The sequence below is a fragment of the Copadichromis virginalis genome, linkage group LG18, assembly GCF_057382275.1.
Source record: "Copadichromis virginalis isolate Kocher_CV1m ecotype Utaka linkage group LG18, C_Virginalis_male_GT1.1, whole genome shotgun sequence".
NCBI lineage: Eukaryota > Metazoa > Chordata > Actinopteri > Cichliformes > Cichlidae > Copadichromis > Copadichromis virginalis.
This window is the reverse complement of record NC_140635.1, coordinates 9,713,443-9,734,818: the sequence shown is the minus strand read 5'-3', so window position 1 is coordinate 9,734,818 and position 21,376 is coordinate 9,713,443. Positions and strand designations below refer to the sequence as shown.

Genomic DNA, 21,376 nt, shown 5'->3' with positions numbered 1-21,376 from the left:
CACATTTAATTAATTATTGACACATTTAATTAATTATTTAATGATATATTTATTTATTTCATTTTGGCAGTCCTGACGCCTGGCTCTCATCATGAAATAATTTTATCTGTCAGCCTCACCCATCAAACTCAGGGGGCGGGGTTAACGCTGATCGAGTCAAAACCATTGCTTTGGCCTGGTGGCCATTGTTTCTAGCACACAACCGGCATGTGGAAGCTAACAGAACTGAGCTTTGAAAAACCCTGTTTGTGTGTTACCAAATACCGTTTTAATATTTTTTTAGCCGAGAATGTAGTGGTTTAATCTTCATGTGTCTGGTCGGTTTGTCAAGATACAGCCTCTTTGCAAAAGTGTTTCGATGATTTCGGAGATGTCGTCCCAGTCTCACGGCAAAGCGTGGGATAGACCCGCTCGCCTTGCAAGCAATCCCACCGACAAAGCGCAGGCCCCGGTACACAGCTGTAGTAACCCCCGCTGACTTCTTTTACTGAGGTTATATTTATCAGTGTTTTATTTCCTGATGTTCTTATGTGTCCTACGTGTTTCAGTCGCCAATTCTGAATTATAACTAACATTAAAAACATGTTTAAGGAGGAGAGAGAGCAAATAAATCTGTTTAACATCTGATCTTTGGGTTTTTGTTCAGTAATCAGCGTGACCTGTGTATAAACGCATAAAAGAGATAACGTTGGTGTTTCCGTCATGTAGTAACTGCTGGCTTTAACTGTACAAAGGTTGTTCGACACTATGAAACACATACAGACTTCATGATGTTCGGCTAATATTTTTATTGTGAATATTAATCATGCTGACCTCGCTCTGTACACCACGCAGCGAGGTCAGCATATCCACGATATCCTCAGCTCCATGAGTTAACACAAAGTTTCCCAGCTGACTATCTAACTGCCAACTATTCCAGAGACGTGAAAATATACAGCATAAAGAAAAGTGTAAGAGACTCAGCAGCAGATTAGAATAACAGTTTGTGGCGTGAATAAGACACGGCGGGACCACGGAGCAACGTTCAGAGTCATCTTTATTTACATCTCACCACACCACAACACCCCCAAACCCCTCAGTCCCCGTGTTTTTAACTAGGCGGGCGTGATTAAGGATGCCGTGCAGGTGCGTCCGCCCTCCCTGCACGGCACCGCAGACCACGCCCCACCACATACCCCCATCGCCCGATTGAGGCCGGGGAGCCATCCGGCCGAACCTACTCCCCCACCGCCAGTGGGAGAGGGAATCAGCCCGGACAGCTGGCACCCCCAGGCCCCGGCCAAGCGACGGGGAGGTGCGAGTTCAGGCGGCCGCCCGCGAATCCAGCGGCGCAGGCAAAGCTGGTTCGGAAGTCGGACACGTGACAGGTGCACCCGGCGCGGCCGGCACAAGCGTGAGCCCCAGCTCACAGGTGGCTGGGCAGAGGTGTGGCGTGTACAGGCCTCTGGTGGTGGTGAGGCCGGTCTGGCGAGCACGGCGATCTCAAGCGTGGCGCCCGCCTCGCTCGCCAGTTCCACTCGAGCAAGCTCCCCTGGCACTGGGACCTCCAGCTCCTTGCGCGGCCCCTCCGTCACCGCTGTCGCTCCCTGCTGGAGCAGCCCATAGCGCGACTCCTCCGTCACTACTGCTCCCTCCGCCGCCACTCCCGGCTCGAGCAGCCCCTCGTGCAGCTCCTCTTTCTCCAACCGGCGCAGACCCTCGCGCACCTCGTCTGCCGCCTCCGGTTGGAGCGGCTCATCCACCACTCCCGGCAGGAGCAGCCCTTCACCTGGCTGTTCCCCCTCCTCCGGCAGGCGCAGATCCCCGCGCGCCTCGTCTGCCACCACCGGCTGCTGAGGTGCCTCTCGCGGCTCCTCCACCGCTTCACTGTCCTCGGGACACACCTGTGGGGGTGGCGCCCAGGCCCAGAGCAGCGCCGCCAGCTCCCCAATCCTTTCCAGGTGCCGCTCGGACTGGTCCTGCAGCTCTTCCTGCTGGCGACGCACCTCCGCCGCCTGCTCCCGCTGGGCGGCCGCCATTTCGGCCACCCTCTGGGCCAGCTCCTCCATTCCCTGGCTCCGATATGGACCCGCCGTGCTGCCTCCTGGGTTTCGGCACCAATGTGGCGTGAATAAGACACGGCGGGACCACGGAGCAACGTTCAGAGTCATCTTTATTTACATCTCACCACACCACAACACCCCCAAACCCCTCAGTCCCCGTGTTTTTAACTAGGCGGGCGTGATTAAGGATGCCGTGCAGGTGCGTCCGCCCTCCCTGCACGGCACCGCAGACCACGCCCCACCACACAGTTATACATTTAATAAATCACCAAATGAATCCAAGAAACGAGCAAACCTGTTCCGACAATTTGAATTTGTATTCCCTCAGCTGCAGACTCGCTGCTGTTTAAATGTTTGAAAAGGAAGATTAGATATAAACAAACGTCAAACATAGACTCAGTCTGCCTTCACATTTGATATGAGGCCAGCACGTATAGTGGCCTCAGCAGGCTATTACTGAAATACACGTGCTATATCATAAACTATGATATAAACAGGGAGGTCCTATTAACATGTTTAGTTTTAAAGGACACCTTCCTGCCTTTAGTCTCATTCATGAGCAGTATTCGTTTTCTTCTAACATCCAGAAGTCTGCACAATGTGTTTCATAGTTTGTAACAAGCCTTTGACAGGTAAACATAACATGACCGAAAAAGCAAGCAAAAAAAAAAAAAAAAAAAAAAAAAAAGAGAGAGAGAGAGAGAGAGTGTTGACATAAGAAGAGAAAATGCTCTCAATTATGGAGACAGGCAAATGGTTCATTTATGTTTGATGTGTGTTTATTCCTCCCTAAATATCGTCGGTGAAGTTTGCCATGCACGTCAGATTTTCCTGCGCATTTTTATACCTCTGCCAACAGAGAGAGAAAAAAAATCACATTCTAACAGACAGCTGGTGCTTAGAATACAGTTGAATAACTATTAAAAAACAGATGATATTTAGATGATAGTTCAGTCTAACACATGTGCCAGTGAACCATTAAACGTCTGTGAAACTATGCAGTTATGAAACGTAACTTTAACCTCAGCCAAACCGATTTGCTCAGTTGTAAATAAAACAGCGAAGTAAACGTGACCCGACAGACAGAACCTGAGTGAATGAAGTCCAGCGTTTAACCACTGAGAGCTAAAACTCAGCTGAGGTTTGAAAGCTGTGTGCCGGTGATTGGACATCAGCCGCTGATAAAGCTGGCTTGCCTATAAAGTGCTCTGTAAGGAAACAAGCTCCAGCAGCTCTGCGCTCGGGGAAAATACTATATTTACTTATCTTGTGCAGTTAAACTGTGACTATCACCAGGTAACGTAGGCGTGTTTCTTGAATTAGCAGCAGGTGTTAAACAGCTGACAGATGAGGAGGAGGATGCATGCAGGTAAACTGAGGGTCTGTTGAGCTGATCGCTGGTTTCGTGAGAAAAATGTCAGCTCGTTCTTTATGTTACAGAAGCACAGAGACACAAGACCAGGCGGAAAGAGACGATTGTTCGGTGAAAATGAGAATCTGCGAATGCAACATGTGGAACACGGAGAGTGGAATATGTAAACAAACCGGTTAATGTACCCCCTCGGTGCGCTCTGCATGCTAACTGTTAGCAGAGCTAGTGAAATCTCTGAAAACATCTGAGCACTTTTGCAAACATGTTCTATGTTGACAACCTGACCAGACATACGGCGCGACATTCGCGGCTAAAACACTGTTAAAAGTGTAGCTGGTGACAGAAAAACGGCCTGTGATTTGATCTGCATTCTGGGATAACTGGCTGCCCCAAGTCTACACAAGCAATCGATTATCTAGGATCGACCTGTTTTGACTTACTTTGCACGGCAACCAATCAAATGTTAGAGAAGCTGCATGGGCAGCGTTAACCCCGCCCCCTGAGTTTGATGGGTGAGGCTGACAGATAAAATTATTTCATGACGAGAGCCAGGCGTCAGGACTGCCAAAATGAAATAAATAAATATATCATTAAATAATTAATTAAATGTGTCAATAATTAATTAAATGTGTCAATAATTAATTAAAATGTGAAATACATAAATAATTAATTAAATGTGTCAATAATTAATTAATTACATGTGTCATAACTATTTATTTAATTAATTAATTCCAATTTTAATTAATTATTGCCACATTTAATTAATTATTTAATGGTGTATTTAATTAATTCATTATGGCAGTCCTGGCGTTCCATACTCCTCATCCTGTTGGCTTCAATAGCATTATCCTTTAGTCTCAATGCTAATGGTTTAACTTCAGAGTCCCATTTACTTTGCAGGTCCAGTCACTTGACTTTCTATTGCCTCAGATGGCCCTTTATGCATGACGTTTTCTGTGCACTTTTTTGTCAACGCACCACTCCTGACTTGACAATAAGGTCCTTGTGAAATGGTGATAGCGAGGCTGAGGTAATCAGTTTTTTGGATTAAGTGCTGCTGTCATTAAAGATAAGAGAAAGGCAAATACTATAGTTACTGACATTAATGAAATACATGGAGATTTCTGTTGAGATTCAAATTTTCCACTCCTTATTTTATGGAAATGTTCTGTATTACATTCAAAGGAGAGATATGTTTTATAAATATAATTATAGCACAAACGGTGAAAACGAAAGCTAAGAGCAAGAGATAAAAGCAAACCTGATCAATACTGAACATCAATTCGTTTGACAACAGCAAAAAAAAAAAAAAGAATAATTACATGAATAAATACTGTCTAATCATTATAAGTAACAATGGTACTGGAGATATGCTTTAAAACTAGTTTACATCACGGAGGAGGGAATTTTTAAGTCTGGAGATGGACTGACTGAATTGGTCTCCCACCAACTTCCCTCAGAATAAAAACTCAAAAATAGAAGTCTTAAAAAGGAGTTGGAACGTTAGCAAAGAAATCAATACAAACAGATAAAAGCAAACCTGATCAATATTGAACATTAACCAGTCTGAACAGTTAAAAAGTCATAAACACGTGAATAACAGTGTTTAATTTCACATAACAATCACATTAAAATAAAAACCATTTGTTAAACTATTTTCATCCCCTTTCCCCAGCTGAAGGTTCCCTTCTTTATAAAGACACCAGCAGCTCACTGAATTGGTCACATCTCCCACCAACTGGCCTCAACAACATAAAAAAAATATAATAATAGTTGGAAAGAGCGAAGAAGTCAAAACAGAAAGCCAAGAGCAACACAAACAGCCAGCTTCTGCCACAGCAAGGGGTAGCTGTAGAAAGGCAAACCGGATCATTATTAAGCATCGACCATCAAGAGCTGGAACAGCAAAAACTACATTTAAATCAAGCAAACTAATGATGTTAAACATCTGGATTCAAATAAAACCATATCACTACAAATTAAGAAGGAAAGGTGGCGTTCACATGAAGAGTTTCCTGAGAAAACATACTGTTTCTCCAACATTGCAGGCTATTTCTAATGTTCATGTACCCTAACAATAAGTAGTTCAATACCATACTGCACAGTGCAGAAAATGTATTATTTACCAAGTTATTATCAAGCAAACAAACAATTTGGCATCACAAGATTACTTAAGGTATTTTGACACTTCATTTACCATTTTATAGACTAATAACAAATCAGATTATTAATTACTGATGAAAGTGATCTTTAGTCACTGCCCTGCATTTATCTGCGGGGGAGCTGCTCCACTGCCAAGAGTGGATATATTAGTACCTTGTCACAAAAAATTAATAATTACACCCATATGAAAGGGATGTGAGGTGAGGGCAGCCTGACAAACATCATGTATCATCATAATCACTTCCCTCAATCAACAAATAGTGAATAATTGCTAACATATAACAAACAAAATAAACAGGCTGGTTAAGTGAAGTGTTTATCAAACAACAGGTGGCTGAAAGACAGCCAAAGCTGATAATCAGGTCTTTTCATTACATGGCTTATTGACAAATGTATTCAACATTGTGATTCACCATACAATTACTAGGCTTTTGTGTAGCATTGTTTTTCCCCATAACCAAACCAACAATAGGCACTGATATGCCTACAGGAGCCCTAAGAGACTTCATTACACTCGTTCAGCATTTGATGGGTAACACACTGTTTAGTGTTTCTACAAAGCATGCCTGCTTTTTTCTTTAGCACCATGACATCCCATCAATCTGTCAGTCTTTTATTGGTGAAAACGTCACTCACAAATTGCAGCTGATGTGTTGAATGCAACAGATTAAATGAACTCTGACGTCCCAGTTATAAAACCACATGTCGCTTTTACCTTTTCTGTTTTACCAGGAGCTTCTTTGTCTCCTTGTCCCTTGCTGGGAACTTGTTCTTTAACGACTGGCGCCTCGTCATCATCGCTGTCCAGGATTTGACGGCAGCGTTTCACAACCTTCTTGATGGGCGACTCTGCTTCCTGAACACCGTTCTGCACCTTCAGTGGACTCTTGACAGGCCTGGAGATAAACCACAGAAACACACAACAGATATCACAAATTTTAAATAAAGCACTAAAGGGGACCTATTGGGCTTATTTCCATCTCAATACTTTTTATTCTGTGCTTTTACTTGAGTAGCTTTGCATGATTCACAGGTCAACATATTATATAGCCTATTATTTATAAATAATGAATCTACATTAACACGGCCGGTTTTTTTAATCAAAATAAATTTTATATTAAACGGTGCATGCCCTGCTCTACTGTCACTGTAATCCTACACTGCTTGTGTAGAAAGAATTCACAAACAAACAGAAAGAGACTTTATTTATTATAGTTAGAGATAATCTATATGCATAAAATAATCAGCAACTAAAACTTTAAAATTAATAAAGACTCTGCTGCTGGAATAACTGCTTCCAAGAGAGAGGGGACCAGCTGTGCGAGAGAAGCTGTGCAAACAGCTTGTTTGATGACTTTTATTTACATTTTAATGTGAAAACACTGAAAAAAACAAACAAAGAAAAATAAGTATTCGTCATTCAGGGTTTATTTTAGTCAGTGTGCTTTACAGCTGAACGCTGGACATGCCATCACTGACCCAAACAGGCCAGCATGTCTATATATATCTATATATCTTCTCTTTTTTTTTTTGGGGGGGGGGGGGGGGGGGGGGGGGTGCAGTATAGCACCAATTGGGTCATTGGTTACACTCGACCCCGTTTGTTTAGCTTCACCTGGACCTTGGAGCTCATCATCTGTCTGAAACAAGCTGTTTCAGGTCTCCCACTCCTTTTACATTTATTTATATATTTTTAAAGGTACACTTTGCAATGAGCTTCTGCAAAGTTTAACTAAAGCTGTGACCACCAGGGGGCAGTATTTTTTGCTAACTTGTGTATTGTTTACAGATATGTGAAACTGTGATACTTCTTTTTTAAGCTACACTAATTTCCTCAACAGACTTGGTCTTTTGCTATGCTAAAAAACAAGCACTAATAACCTGCCTGACTGCTAAAGATACACTGAATACACAAACCTTTACAGAGTATTAGATAAAAGTACAGTGCAGCCCTTGTTCAACTTGAGCTAAAATATCTTCTCTCTGTAGATATTTAGGACATAAAGCCATTGTTTCTTCATATAATATTGACAAATTCATTTAAACTTGTTAAGTTTTAAACTGTTTTAAACTCGCAATATTTAAAAAGGCCACCTTTAGGAGACTTGATCGCCCATCACAAACAGAAGGCTTAAAGAGCCGGTTTACAGGAACTACTTACATGAACGCTGACTTTATTATTCAAAACTCTAATTGTATTTGATATAAACAGCCACCATTTTAACAGTATATTAATAACAGAAAACAAGGAAAAGCATAAAAGAACACTTTAAGGTTAATTCATGTGGTAATGTTGACCCACAAGGTGCGATATTAGGCATTTTTACAGGATCAAGTCAACAGTAAAATCTGTCATAAAAAGAAAACCTATAAAATCAAAGTAAGACTCGTAAAAAGAGGTCAAAGCAATGATGAGGCGATCATTACAGAAAGGAAAGTCAATTAAAGTGAGTTTTAAGACGTACTTAAAAGATTAAAGAGTCTAGAGATAATGAACATTTTATCACCAAAGCAGCTCGGAGATGAGAAACTGAAGTTCTCGTCTCTTCATCTTTTGATAGGAACAACTGGACACAACGTTTCACTCAGCAGCGAAGATAACTGCACATACGCCTAGCGTGGGTGAGCTTTCAACACAAAAATATGTTTGAAAATGGTATCAGTATGCACCGTATCAGCCACCTCGCTTTATGCTTCTGCCTGAATACAAATGCAGGTATTTTAACTGTATTATAGGCAGTAAAAATCTCCATCCTTCTGATAATATGACAGTTTTATTATGTGGTTTATTCCTTAAAATAGCCCTGTTTGTCCAAGTATAAGGAAATTTGCAGCCCAATTAAAAGTTTTAAGGGTTCAAAATTGGCCTTGATGCAGTGACTATGTTACGAATGAGTACATTAAACTCCACTAAAACAAAAGCCAACTCTTCTAAGTTCAGGCTATGTAACTATTATGAAAACAAGACATCTGAGACAATAACTATTAATAAAAAACACTAACAGTTATTACTTTTGCTCTGCAGTCCTTTTCCCAGTACAAGTGCCAGAAATAGGTGTGCATTTGCACCTCTATTAAAAATCAAAGACACTCAGCTGTGGCTTGAATTAAGATGAGAAACAAAGAGAAACCGGTGTAAATAACCACAGTAAAACTAACGAACAAAAGTCTAATTAGAAAAGATATACAAAAGGGTTTTTCTGAAGGTTTAACAAAAAGGTATAATGTTTAAACAGTCGAGGTTTTACAGCAGCAGCCGCCAATGCAGAAGTTTTAACTGACTGCACCGTGATCACGTTATGCAAAGTCTGAATCTTCATTCTTTGAATAAGATGGGACTTTTTGGGCCAAGCAATTACTATGTAAGGTAAACCTGAGGTTTTAAACTGATCTATCCTCACAGAAGTAGCACGAGCATGTTCAAAGCTTAAAGAAAACAAAGAGGTGCAGGATTTTCATACATATACATCACAGCTGACACCAGGATCATGATTTTTAACTCTTTTGTTTCCAGGTTTTAGGCTTTAGTTAAATAAGGTAACACCTACTCTTTGCCTGAACTATATACAGACCAGGCATGCTTACATGTGGAGTCAAACTATAATTTGTGTCTAGATTAATTCAATTGATCTGAGAGATTTAAAACACCCCAGTGTCAAAGCTAAATTAACAGTGATTCCAGGCAGCAGACTCTAGATAAGTCTTAACTCACTTTTTCACAGGCTCCTCTGCAGCTTTCTTCTGAATGTCCTTGCTCTTGGGCTGAAAGAAGGATCTGTAAAAAGACCACACAAGCATTCACTGGCTTGATACATGTTTATACCAACACGTGTCTGTATTTAGTGCATTAAAGTGTAATAAAAATCGGTAATAAGACCGCACTTTTACAATAATACAGAAAAAGGTTTGCCTGTTAATTAGAAACTTGCTGAATCACAGATTACCATCTTTGCTATCTAGTGTTAGAGCAATGTGGCTCCACTGATCACAGCCTCTATAAGGCAGGAAAATAACCTGCCTTTAAAGATCATTTATACTTATATAGCTATGATATCGTCTGTGTCTGTGCTGGAGATAAAACTACCCTATTTTCCAAACAAGTGACGCAGATAAAAACATGCTAAAGCTAGCTTACAGGTAGTCCGATTAACACCGAAACGGACATGTTTTTGTTTTGTTTTTTTAGTGTAACCCCCTGTAAGTCACACATAACCCCCCGCCCGCCCGCCTGATCACCACTCATTACACAGCTAACTCTTCTAGTGCACAGACACAAGCATCGTCAAGCTAGCGCTAATTTCCACCAAGCTAACTGCAAACTTTGGCTTGCACTTACGCGATGCTCCGCTGCATGTTGTTTTTAAACTCTTCCTTCACCTGATACCCGGTTAAAACAAACGTTTAAATCGCAGCAAAACTCCAACATTCACACACACGAAAACACCAACTCCCGCGCTGCAGAGGGGCAAAATAATAACTTGGAATATTCGGCGCCAAAAGTTGTATCTCAGCCAAAGATTGTCAGAGGAGAAGATGACTCGCTACGGGAGCCCAAAGCAAGCGGTTTCCGCTCGGTACGCATGCGCACTCACGTACTTGGTTTACCCAAAGAAAAATATATTTTTACTGTAGCTACACAACATGTATTGAATAAAACTACTCTGTTGCTACTAATAAGATGTGACTGTGCTTAGTCAAAGCTTCTACGCTACTGTTAAGATAGTATACAACTCACTATGGAATGGACAAGATGAGTAAAATATAACAAAGCTAAGTTCATGCAGGTATATAAAAAATAGTACTTTAAATTTTTTGTCAGACTTCTCTTGCAATGGCTGCATGTTTCCCGATGCAATCTGTATTAAATGGTACCTGAATTTAATTCCTGGTGTTTTTCAGTCTTCCCAGCAAGTACACATCAGAGGCCATGACTCATAATGAGGAGGAGAACATTTTGAAAAGCTAAAACACTTTTAAAGTCTGCAATTTACACTGCCAAAATGGTGCCAAGCAAGCTAAAAAGGCATGAGGGAACCAGGGTCAGTCTGATAAGGAGGTGAATGCCAGTTATATAAACTGGTAGAGCAACGCAGAGTAAAGGGGGCTTGATCTGACAGCAGAACCAGCAGAGATAGAGGCTATTTTTTTAGTGACATGAATATGAGCCTTGACATTTTGCCTCGACCTTTGGTGGATCTTGGGTAAAAAAGGTTTGAAAACCTACAGTCATTCCAAACCAGGGGTGTCGACCCCTCTTTAAAGATAGTATGAGCCCTCTGTATGGGGATCTGCACAGCCTTTTTAATCTCATTTCTGCAGATATTCAGAAAATATTTCTCAACTTATTACAATCCGTAATATTCAAAAGTAAAGCTTGGCTTTTATTGAAGGGCCAGAGTGTCCTGATGGTTAATGTGTCACCAAATTAACCACAAAGTTACAAGTGGACTACCACAAGTAAAAGAAATACACATAAAACTGTGAGAAAGTGGTGGAAAGTGAATGTCAAACAGCTTTCCCCAATTTTTGTCAGTCATTTTCTTTGTCATTTTTGAGTTTTACATGAAGAGTAGCTCAAAAAGTGATGTGATATTTGAGATATATAAAAAATGAGTTCATTCACACTGGACAAGCCCATCGAGTGTGTCGTAATCTCCAACTACAAGACGCGCCAAGCAAAGACAGTACTCAGAGAATGTGCCATTTGTCAAATGCTTTCCACTGAAAGCCAAATAATAGACAAAACAGCATCTTAAAATTACAGTTAAGAAGAGTTTTAAAGGTTACAGGGCTAAAAGAGAACAAAAATGGCCCGAGTGTGTCTAAGCTTCTTTTTATTGTCATTGCAAGCTTTAGAAAGGGAACATCTCATCCAGCAGTTTTATGCCAAGCAGGCCAGATCAGTAATAGCACCATACCCATCCTTTAACATAAAGAAGTACAAGTGAATGCTCCAAGAAAAAAAATAACACATATAATAAACAAATGAATATATCTTGAAAAACAACACCTTAACTTAAATGCAACAAAATATAAGCAAAAAGTGACAAAATGCTTCAAATGTAGATTCCTCTGAAGGCTCCATAATGTTGCTTTAGAGCAATATTAACAACACCCCTTAAAAAATCTACAACTTAATATCAGGAAAAATAAATAGTAGCTCAAATATAACGCGTACTATCTTTACTGATCAGAGTGGCACCTCTGCTGTTTTACATCTCTCTGCTTAGGCGCTCTCCCGGGAAAATGGGGTGTAGTGAAAGGTTCATGAGTTGTCAAGGACGCTACTGCCCCCTGTTGTGTCGGGGTGGTAACTGCAACAACACCGGCTCCTGGAAATGACACTGCAAAGACTACACGAAAGCCCCCGTTTCAAGAGGATTTTCCCTGGGCCTGTTTGAATGCATCATTTATGGAGCTCGTATTATTTTCATGAAGCCTGGAGCAGGGGGCTGGTGAAATGCTAGACAAACAGCTAAATAATGCAAGCTGAGTGCACTGCTTTATTTACCCAAACACAAGTGTCATGTAGTTAATTGTTTACAAGTGCATTCCCCCTACTGTGGCGTGAAGTGCTGACAGAAGAAAAGCAGGATTCATAAATATTTCTATGCAAAATAAAAAATAAAAAAATGAAGAAGAAGAAGACAACATGGTCCAACTAAATAAATAGCCCACAAAGTCTGTGCATTTTAAACCACAGGTAGTGAATAATAAACTATTGTACAACAAGCTCAAACAACACACAAAAAAGCTTGTGTTTGAGAGATTTGAGGAGGGAAAGCAGTCCATCTGTTGCAGCTTGTTTTCTCTTTGTCACTCTAACCGTCTCCCTGCTGCCTTCTCCTCATCTCGAAGTTGGGTCTGCTTCGCTCCCTCATACAGGCTCCGACTGACGTAATGGTTCACATCCCACCCTGCGGGGCTCTTGTGCAGCCAGCGAGCGTTCAGGCTCAATTCCCCCAGCTCCCTCAGGTTGACTCCTGGCCGTGCAGGGGTGGAGATGACGGGGAAAGGGCCGTGGAGAGCCCGAGGCACGGGGAGCGGTTCAGGAAGGCAGCACGGGAGCAGGAAGGGGTGAGGCAGAGGCTGAGTCGCTGTCAGGAATCAGAGTGAGAGTCAAATCAATCAGAAAAGTAACCCCTGAGACACATGCAGAGCTCAAACACATAGTGATTTATTAATACCACTACTCTGATGCATTGAACGGGCTTTAAAGCCATTCAGGGGGAACCTAAAACTGGTTCTAAGTATTTAAACTAACTGTTTAAAGTGAATATTTTAAGTCTATAATAGATCAAACACAAAGAAGAACAGCAATCTTGAGTCTAAATCTTCATTAAAAATGTCAAATTATGAGCTATTTACTGATATTACAGTAAAACCGTAAGTTTCTGGATTTTTTTTTTTTTTTTTTTGGGGGGGGGGGGATGACGACATGTAAATGAACATTAAATTAACATCTTTCCCACATAAATTCAATCTTCTAGGAAACGTGCAGTATTAAAACTTCCAAGGTGCAAAGTACAGAGCATTTTTTAGCATTTACTTTCTTTCATGCGTGTTCAAGCTGAATGAATTTATTCACTCTGGAGGAAAAGTCTTCAAGGTCAGGATCGAACTCCTTCCTTGCATTATTTTCCATCACGTCACCCTGTTTCACCTTGAAATACATTAAATTACAGAAGAGGCAAGCCATCAAAATGACGTCTCATTGGAAATTGAACTAAATGCAGCTGAAGGAGTTTAAAAATCTGCAGTTTACAGCAACTGAATAGTGAGTTGTGTAATGTGAAAGATAAGATAAGATAAGTGAGTGAATATGAGGACAGTGGAAAGGCAAGGTAATGTCAGTCCAGCTAAAACTACAATTACAGCTTTCTTGATTACAATCAAGTGGAGAATTCTCAGTAAAGTCCATGAAACCTACGGTAGCAATCAACTGATCCTTTCGATGAGTGTGTCTGGGTCTCGAAAGCCTTTATTAGACTTCATTGAATCACATACAATTTTACCATTAAACACACCATCCTTCTCCTGCACTAGAGGAAAGAATAATTACAAAATAGTTATGAATATATAAGAACAAGAACATCAAATGTGTATTAATCCAGAGGTAGAAGTAGTCCCGAGTCAACTGAATTACATTATGTGGACAAAAGTACTGGCCTTCCTGCACATGATATGCTACGAAGCTCCCAGTGCACAGCTTTTGTACTGATGTTAATAAGAGAAGTGCTACAGTTATTGGGACAGCAGAGAGTTGATGAATTTTACACGTCTCATTAGTAGCTCCACAGAGCATTAGTTTGCACGTTCGCCTAGCAAATGTGTGCCTTTCAGGAGTCAAGCTACAGTGTTTTGGAGACAGGGTGATGCACGAATAAAGACTAAACAAAATGAAGCCATAAATTATTTTCTCAAAGTCAGTGAAGGAGAAAAAGAAACGAGCTCACACGATAACATTTATTTGTTTCTTTGCAAAAGGGTGTTTTAAAAAGGTCAAGATGACTGTTAAGGAAGGCGTGAAGGTTAGGGGCTCCAAAAAGTACCACTTTTTATTTTCGGCTCATACAGGTTAAAAAAGTTCAGTGTCATCCACAGTGTTATATCATCAAAGAGGTCCAAGAAGACCTTCAAGGGGGTTGTGGTTTACATTTCAAGGAGCAGATATGTTTGGGAATCATCTGCACAGCTGTGAAATTAAGTTCCATATTTTTTGAAAATTGATCCTAGCAGCAGCATAGAGAGTGAAATAAGTAGTGGACTGGGAATGGACCCTTGGGGGATCCCACCTGTGAGGGAAGGTGATGATAGATAAATAAAAAAAACACCCAGCCTGCCTGTTAAATATGATTTAAACCATTCAAAAACAGCCTCTTTAACGCCCACACCATGATCCAAGGTTACCACTAAGGTCTAAATAAAAGATGATTAAAGACTTTTCAAAGTATTCTCTCACAGATTGCAATTTGGGACTCTTTGAGAGCCAGATTTCTCATATTATGTGTCTGTAATCACTTGGTGCCTCCAGTGGTATATTATTAGGTTGACACATTTGCTTTGCGAGTGAAAAGTTGCTGGTTAAATTTCAGCCAGCGACACAAATTCCCTTTGGGATTGTATTAGTAAGGGCATCCGGTGTAAAAACTCTGCCATATCAACCATGCAGAGCTACCCGCTGTAATGACCCCTTGTGGCAAGGGAGCAGTGAAAGACAGCTTTTTATGTCTTCATCTGTGTTAGCTGGACTCTGTAGACCCCGTGCCTTACCTCTGTCCATCACTGACCCTGCTCTTCCACAGAGAGGAAGGCCACTGTCAGCAGCGAGATGAGGGAATAGAAGAGAGCCGCTCTGGACGAGCTGGAGGGATGGAGGTATATGAAGGATTAGATGGAAGGATGGTTGAAATGCAAAGAGTGCAGACAGACAGAGAGTGCACAAAACATCAAAAACACCAGGTGAAGATTAATTTATTTTTAATGTACGGAGGATCAAAGCTCCTGGAGCTGAAAGGAAAAAGGGACTTCAGATGATGAAGACATTAATCAAGTTAATTGAAGTATGGTGTTCCTGATATTTTGCACACATATCTGAAAAACTTAATTAGAATATATGACATTAAGAGTTTAATTCCAAAACAGGACTTTTTTTTAAATAGACTCTGCTCATGCAGCGCTTTTCTACCTCAGCAGACAAAGCGCCTCCCTACTAATCCCCACTCCTACAAAATGTATCAAATAATTAAACAAGGTCTGGTGCTTTTTTTAAAGGCTAGCAGGTAACCTAAGCCCTTCCGCTGCCCATGAACATGATATAACTTTAACACACTGACTCCCTTCTACTTTAGAGGACCAGTCAATTGCTTGGTTTTACATTAAATGATAAAATTTCACTAATGATTTTTATTCAAGTCAGCCAAACTCATATTAAATGATAAAGTTGAGGCAATTGTTTCTATTAGAGCTGGTTCATTTTTTATATATCAAATAAGGTAATTATTTTCTTTCAAAGTGCTGAGGAATGAAACTCTTCCTAAAGGACTCATTTTTTGGAAAACTGGCCAAATGACAGGTTCTATTCCACTCCACTGTATTTATAGTGTTATATAAAGTGTAAAATAACCCAGAAGCCAGTTTTCCACACAACAAAGTCCTTTAAGATGAAGTGAAGACGTGATGAATGACCTGATGGCTCGGTGCTGGTGGTGCTGGTGGTGCTGGCGGTGGGTATCCCGGATAGTTGACGAGGATGAGTTTACTGAAGTTGAACTTGTAGGTGAATCGTTTCCCTTTGGTCTTGTGCAGGATGCGTTTGTTGTAGTAGTATCTGGAAGTAAAATGTTTTCTCTGTCAAGACTACACTCTGAAGTGTGTGTCTAAGGTACGCTTTGCTGTTCCTGTAGGGCACTTTAGATTTCTTTGCTGCTTTCCAGGTGGCATGATTTGCATCTGTGGGCATTTTAGATTTGAAAATTTAATTTGACAACATGTGTTGGCGAGGAGCCTGAGGAGGAAGCTGCACGGAGAGAAAGGATTACTCATATTCACAGTTAAATATATATATATATATATGTATATATATATATATGTATATATATATATAGTCTGTTTGTATAACTTTTTTTATTTCAGTCTTTTTTTCTTCATTACAGGGAAAATTCAAATAAACTTAAATAAATTTCAGGAAAGTCAAAATCAAATTAAATGAGAAAATATGTATATTATAACATTACTTGTCTTAAATTCATTTTAAATCTTAAGTTTTCAGAATATGTTGATGCTAATTTACCCACCTGAGGGCCCGGCTGAGCTTGTCGTAGTTCATGTGCGGTTTGCCCTTCCTCTCGCCCCACAGCCTGGCCAACATCTCAGGGTCCCTAATGACAAACTCGCCCCACTCCCCTCCCCAGCCGATGGCCCCGCCCTCGCCTCGGCCCAGTAGCTCGAGGAGGAAGTGCCAAAGCTGGATCTGTCGGGAGCCGGGCGACCACGTGGGTTTGTAGGCCCAGTCAGGAAACAGCACTGCTGGAGAAGCAATTAGGAAACAAGGAAAGTCAGCAATCTAAAATTCAGTGGTGTGTGTTTGAGTCCCCATTAAGGTTGCTCATTCATTTTTCTCAGGAAGCTACAAATCACACTTTGATTTGCTGGGTTAATATCTTGCATTATTGGTTAAAGTTAGGTGAGAAGTAAGCAAACATGAGCTGTAAACTGTATATAAATGATGGGACGAGCTGAGCATTTAATTGACCATTATGATTTTATTTTTTAGAAGTCAGATGTTTTTCTAAACTAAGACATGGACGCGATCACCGGGCATGCATACTCTTAAATCATGCTCAGGTTTCTTGCCTAATTCCTCCATATGGGACCATAATTAGAAAAAAATAAACTGACATCAGATTTTATTAAATAAAACTTTAACCAGCATTTGAGACCATAAACTCACCAGGAATGTGTTTTTATAAATCAAGTTAAAAAAAAGGTTTTTATTTTTTGTTTCTCTACCGACTGAATACAATGAATGTATTTTTTCAACCACACACGTCGCCCCCTGTTGGCCATTACAAAGACTGCAAGTTTAATGCCAAATACACTATCATAATAACACATTACTGGTAAGTGGACTTTATCCAGTTAGATTCAGTGAGTGTGGCTGTTTCTTGTACTAAAACCTTGAAAAAGACAGAAGACGTAATTATTGGAATGATTAATTATGAATATTTGTTATTTGATTCATATCTAGAAGGTAATGTGTCTCATGTTTTGTTCAGATTGGGGATTTTTTTATTCTTTTAATCTTTGTGACAAGCTCAAAACTGCTATTAATGTAACAGAATAAAAACGCCACTGCATACGTTACATTACATGCTAATACGCTAATTTGCCATAAATCACCTCTCTGTCAGAGTTAAACAAACATATATGAAGTTTGCTGTGTGGAAGTTGTTGTTGTTTTTTGCTGAAACAAAAATTGCTGCACATCATGAAAAGAAGCTCCTAATATAACATCTTATTATCACCATATCAGATCGTGACTCCAATAGGCTTTGGTTTCTTTTTCTTTATTCCACAATGATTGTACGGATTTTTGCAAATGGGATTTTGGTCGTAGAGGAGTTTAACTGAATCTCTGTTTCATCCAGACATGTCATAAAAAAACACAGGCACAAACAATGAATATTTCTCATCATTTGTTTTGGTGGTCGTGAAGCTTTGTTGTTCTGTGAGCACAAACTAATAACTCTGCGACTATGAGAAAATAATTTCAAGCTTATTCAAGCTCAGCTCATTATTTTGGGTTCAGAAATATGCTCATCTGTTACAGAGGTTTCTTACTGCAAGCTGGTTATCTGTAAATTCTTCCACAAGGAAATAGATTGTCCTTGGATCTGTCTGAAGCTTTGCTATTTGAGACAAGACTGTAAACTTCAACAAAATTAATAAGGTGACGTGAATACATTAAAGCATAGATGGTTGTGTGTCTGTCTGTGTTAGCCCTGTGATAGACTGGCAGCCTATCCATGGTGTAAACTGCCTATCATCCTCTGGCAGCTGGGAAAGGCTCCATGACCCTGAACTTGATAGAAAGTGGAAGGATAAGATAAGATAAGATAAGATAAGATAAGATAAGATAAGATAAGATAAGAGAACCTTTATTAGTCCCACACGTGGGAAATTTGTTTTGTCACAGCAGGAGTGGACAGTGCAAAAGTTATGAGGCAAAAATTAGAATACAATAAGAATAAATACAGTACACAACTGTACAGAATAGAATAAAATAAAATACTATATACAGTAGAATAAAATAAAATAAATATACAATAAGATAAAAATAGAATACAAATACAAATACTATATACATGCATGAATTGCTGTGTCTAACTTGTTGGCTGATAAAAATGTCCCATTTACCAAATATGTTCGTAACTGATAATACGTAATATAGTTTATAAGCTGGTAAAAACTGAAGTGTTAAAAGTTAAGACCAAGTTTTTTGGGGGGGAGTTAGAAAATGGATTACTAGATGATTAAGTTGTAACATATTTTAATTTAACTGAGCAAATAAACTCTAAAATAACAGCTCTGATGTGTCACCTCTCTGGTGGGGATGGAGCTAGCGCTTGTGGCCAAGAAATGCCAGCTAGATATAGTCGGTCTTGCCTCAATGCACAGCCTGGGCTTTGGAGCCTGTAGAGGGGCTGGACTCCATACTACTCTAGAGTTGCTCCTGTTGAGAGGCAGCGAGCAGTGTTGGGTATGCTTAGTTATCAGTTCAGTATCTTGAGGATTGTTGGACTTCTTCGATTAACCTCAGCTTGTCTATAATAAGCATCATGGCTGAGGTTAAGAGTGTTCTTTGCAGGTGGCATGAGGACTGTAGGCCAATCATAATTTTAGATCTGTGGTTTCAGGTTTTGAACACTTGGGTGAAGAACAGCAGAGTTGTGAACTGAATTCCAGCTTGCAGTGAGTTGAATCAAATAGTGGGGGAGAATGCTGAACAGGCTTACTGAACCTATACATATAGGTTCAGGTACACCAGAAGGTTAATAGATGTTCAGTAGCAATCTGAGGGACTCTGAGGACATAAAGTCCAAATGGATCATGTTCTGCACCTCCATTGTTGAGGTGGCTGTATGGAGTTGTGGCCTCAAAGTGCTTGGCTAGGAAGTAATCCCAGAACCAGATGTTGGACATTGGAGATGAAGAGAGAGCCGTCAAGCTGAAGAAGAAGTCCTACTGAGCATGATTAGCCTTTGGGACTCAGGAGGCAGTTGACAGGTACTGACCAACCAGTGCAGCTCTGGCAGTAGCCAAAAACTTGCATGTGGGAAGATTTTGGTGAAACCATGGAGAAAGACTTTCAGTCTTGATGCAATTCTGGGAAACTGTCAGGTGACTCAGGAGGAGGAAACAGTTTCCTGTTTACACTGTATACAGCAGGAGGTAGCCAGGCAGAGGAAAGAATATTTTGAGGATCTCCTCAATACTATTAAAAAGCTTTCTGTAGTGGAAGCAGAGTCTGGTAATGAGGGAGAGGATTTGCCCATCACTGGAGATGAGGTCACAGACCATCTCTCTGTCCTCTTGTGAGTAGGCTAGTATCTTCTTCACTTTATTTACTTCTAGTCAACTAGTCAGACTCCCTCTTGGCTCCACTGTCTTGTTCTTAATCTTCCTTGAAAAGAATGTTTACTGGTATCAAAATCAGCTTCTCTGCTTAACTAGAATAATGTCCTAAAAGATCCCCGAGTAAGTAAACTGATGGTGGAAATAAAACTGACAGATGTTCACGCTGGTATGCTCATGGACATTATAGCTTCAGTTTTAACTTAAGTACAGACTAAATATTAATATCGAAGGTCAAAATGGAGCAGCTTGTATCAGTTGCTGATTGGTCAAGGTGGCATCAAGACTGCACGACTTGCTGGCGCTGACATGATGACATATCATTCCTTTGTTTCTCGCAGTTTTATCTATTTTTATCACGCATCCGAATAAGATCTGCACCGAATGAATACATAATAACTCTTACATAAATATGAACGCTATCCCACACAAATGTCTACCCACACATATGTAAATAACTGAGATGAACGCACACCGACACACACGGTCTTACTTCTGCTCCAATAAGGTGAGGAAAGGTGACCGACTGAGGAGCTGCAGCTGCACTGCATCTGTTACAAAATACAAACAGATAAAACTCGTCAGTGTCTTCACTGGACTGATGGGTGAGAAACGAGAAGAAAATATCTTATAAAAAATATTAATTACCTCTCATCTGGTGTGAAATTAGCCATCACAACAAAGCACAAATGCAGCTGATTGCAGCAACTTATTCTTTCACCATCACCCACAAATTAAATCAATGGCAAAGCCAATCTCCCAATTGTATATTAGATCAATATAAGTAAATGAATATAATGTGTATGTATGCCCTGACAGTTTATAATGTGCCTGGAATTGCATTTGACTCAATAGCTGGTTTTACAGTGGCTTAAATGTGTGAAAGCACCATTTTTACCTGCAGACATTGTTTAATACTCTATATTTTTCTATAATTTCATCCTATAAACACACACACACATCACTCGCCCACAGACACAATGACCTTCCCAGGCGATTCACAGCAGCAGAGACACCCACCATCTTCCCTGCAAGGCTGAAAACTCATCTCTTCAAGAAGTACTTCACATAACCCTCTTCCCCCAACTGAATGATGCCTCCTCTGCTATAAGCCCTCTTCCATCGGCTGTAATATCCTCTTATCTTGGAGCAACAAAAAAAAACAAAAAAAAAACGATGTCTGCCTTCAGCTCTTATTTTATTTCCTTCTCCCATGCAGCACTGCTCTCACACATGATCACTGCAGGGTCACAGGGACATTATCAGGAAACCGCAGGAGACGAGCCAAAGTCGTTTCACTTGTTAAGGCCGATGATTAGACAAAAACAAGCTCCAAGTTGTTCCGCTTCAAGATTGAAAAACAAACTAAAACATGGGATCAAAAGAGGACTGCAGATGAATTAGAGTTAATTTAGTTTAGCTTTCTGTGCAATTTTATGCAGACTTTGGCTCTCATATTTAAATTTCCCCCCTTTTTATTGGTTGTTTTGGTGGTTAACTACAATTTTTTACTCCATAAGAGCACCAAGTGCCTAAAATGCAACTCTAACTCCACCATAAATCTAATGGTAACTAGTTGAAATCATTATTTCAGAGAAGCACAACATTTTCACAGGGTTTTTTTTTAAGTAGGTGAATTTAAGGTCAAAATTTAACTAATCAT

General features: G+C 40.2%; 2 protein-coding genes across 2 annotated transcripts in view; both read right to left on the bottom strand.

The window, feature by feature from the left end:
• lig1 (ligase I, DNA, ATP-dependent) overlaps window positions 1-10,138 on the bottom strand; it is a 70,391-nt gene extending 60,253 nt beyond the window's left edge. Inside the window, exons 1-3 of the mRNA XM_085440513.1 lie at window positions 9,914-10,138; window positions 9,290-9,352; window positions 6,293-6,473 (exon numbers count right to left, since the gene is read on the bottom strand). Of these exons, the coding sequence (XP_085296639.1) occupies window positions 6,293-6,473; window positions 9,290-9,352; window positions 9,914-9,930 (261 nt within the window). The 5' untranslated portion in view covers window positions 9,931-10,138. The remainder of the gene's footprint in view (window positions 1-6,292; window positions 6,474-9,289; window positions 9,353-9,913) is intronic.
• Window positions 10,139-11,394: 1,256 nt separating this feature from the next.
• Window positions 11,395-19,281, bottom strand: LOC146687278 (uncharacterized). Its single transcript, XM_085439512.1, has 5 exons — window positions 19,200-19,281; window positions 16,374-16,605; window positions 15,766-15,907; window positions 14,851-14,941; window positions 11,395-12,674 (listed from the first exon to the last, which is right to left on the bottom strand). The coding sequence occupies exons 1-5, from the start codon at window positions 19,279-19,281 to the stop codon at window positions 12,394-12,396; spliced, it is 828 nt and encodes a 275-aa protein (XP_085295638.1). The 3' UTR covers window positions 11,395-12,393.
• Window positions 19,282-21,376: the final 2,095 nt, after the last annotated feature.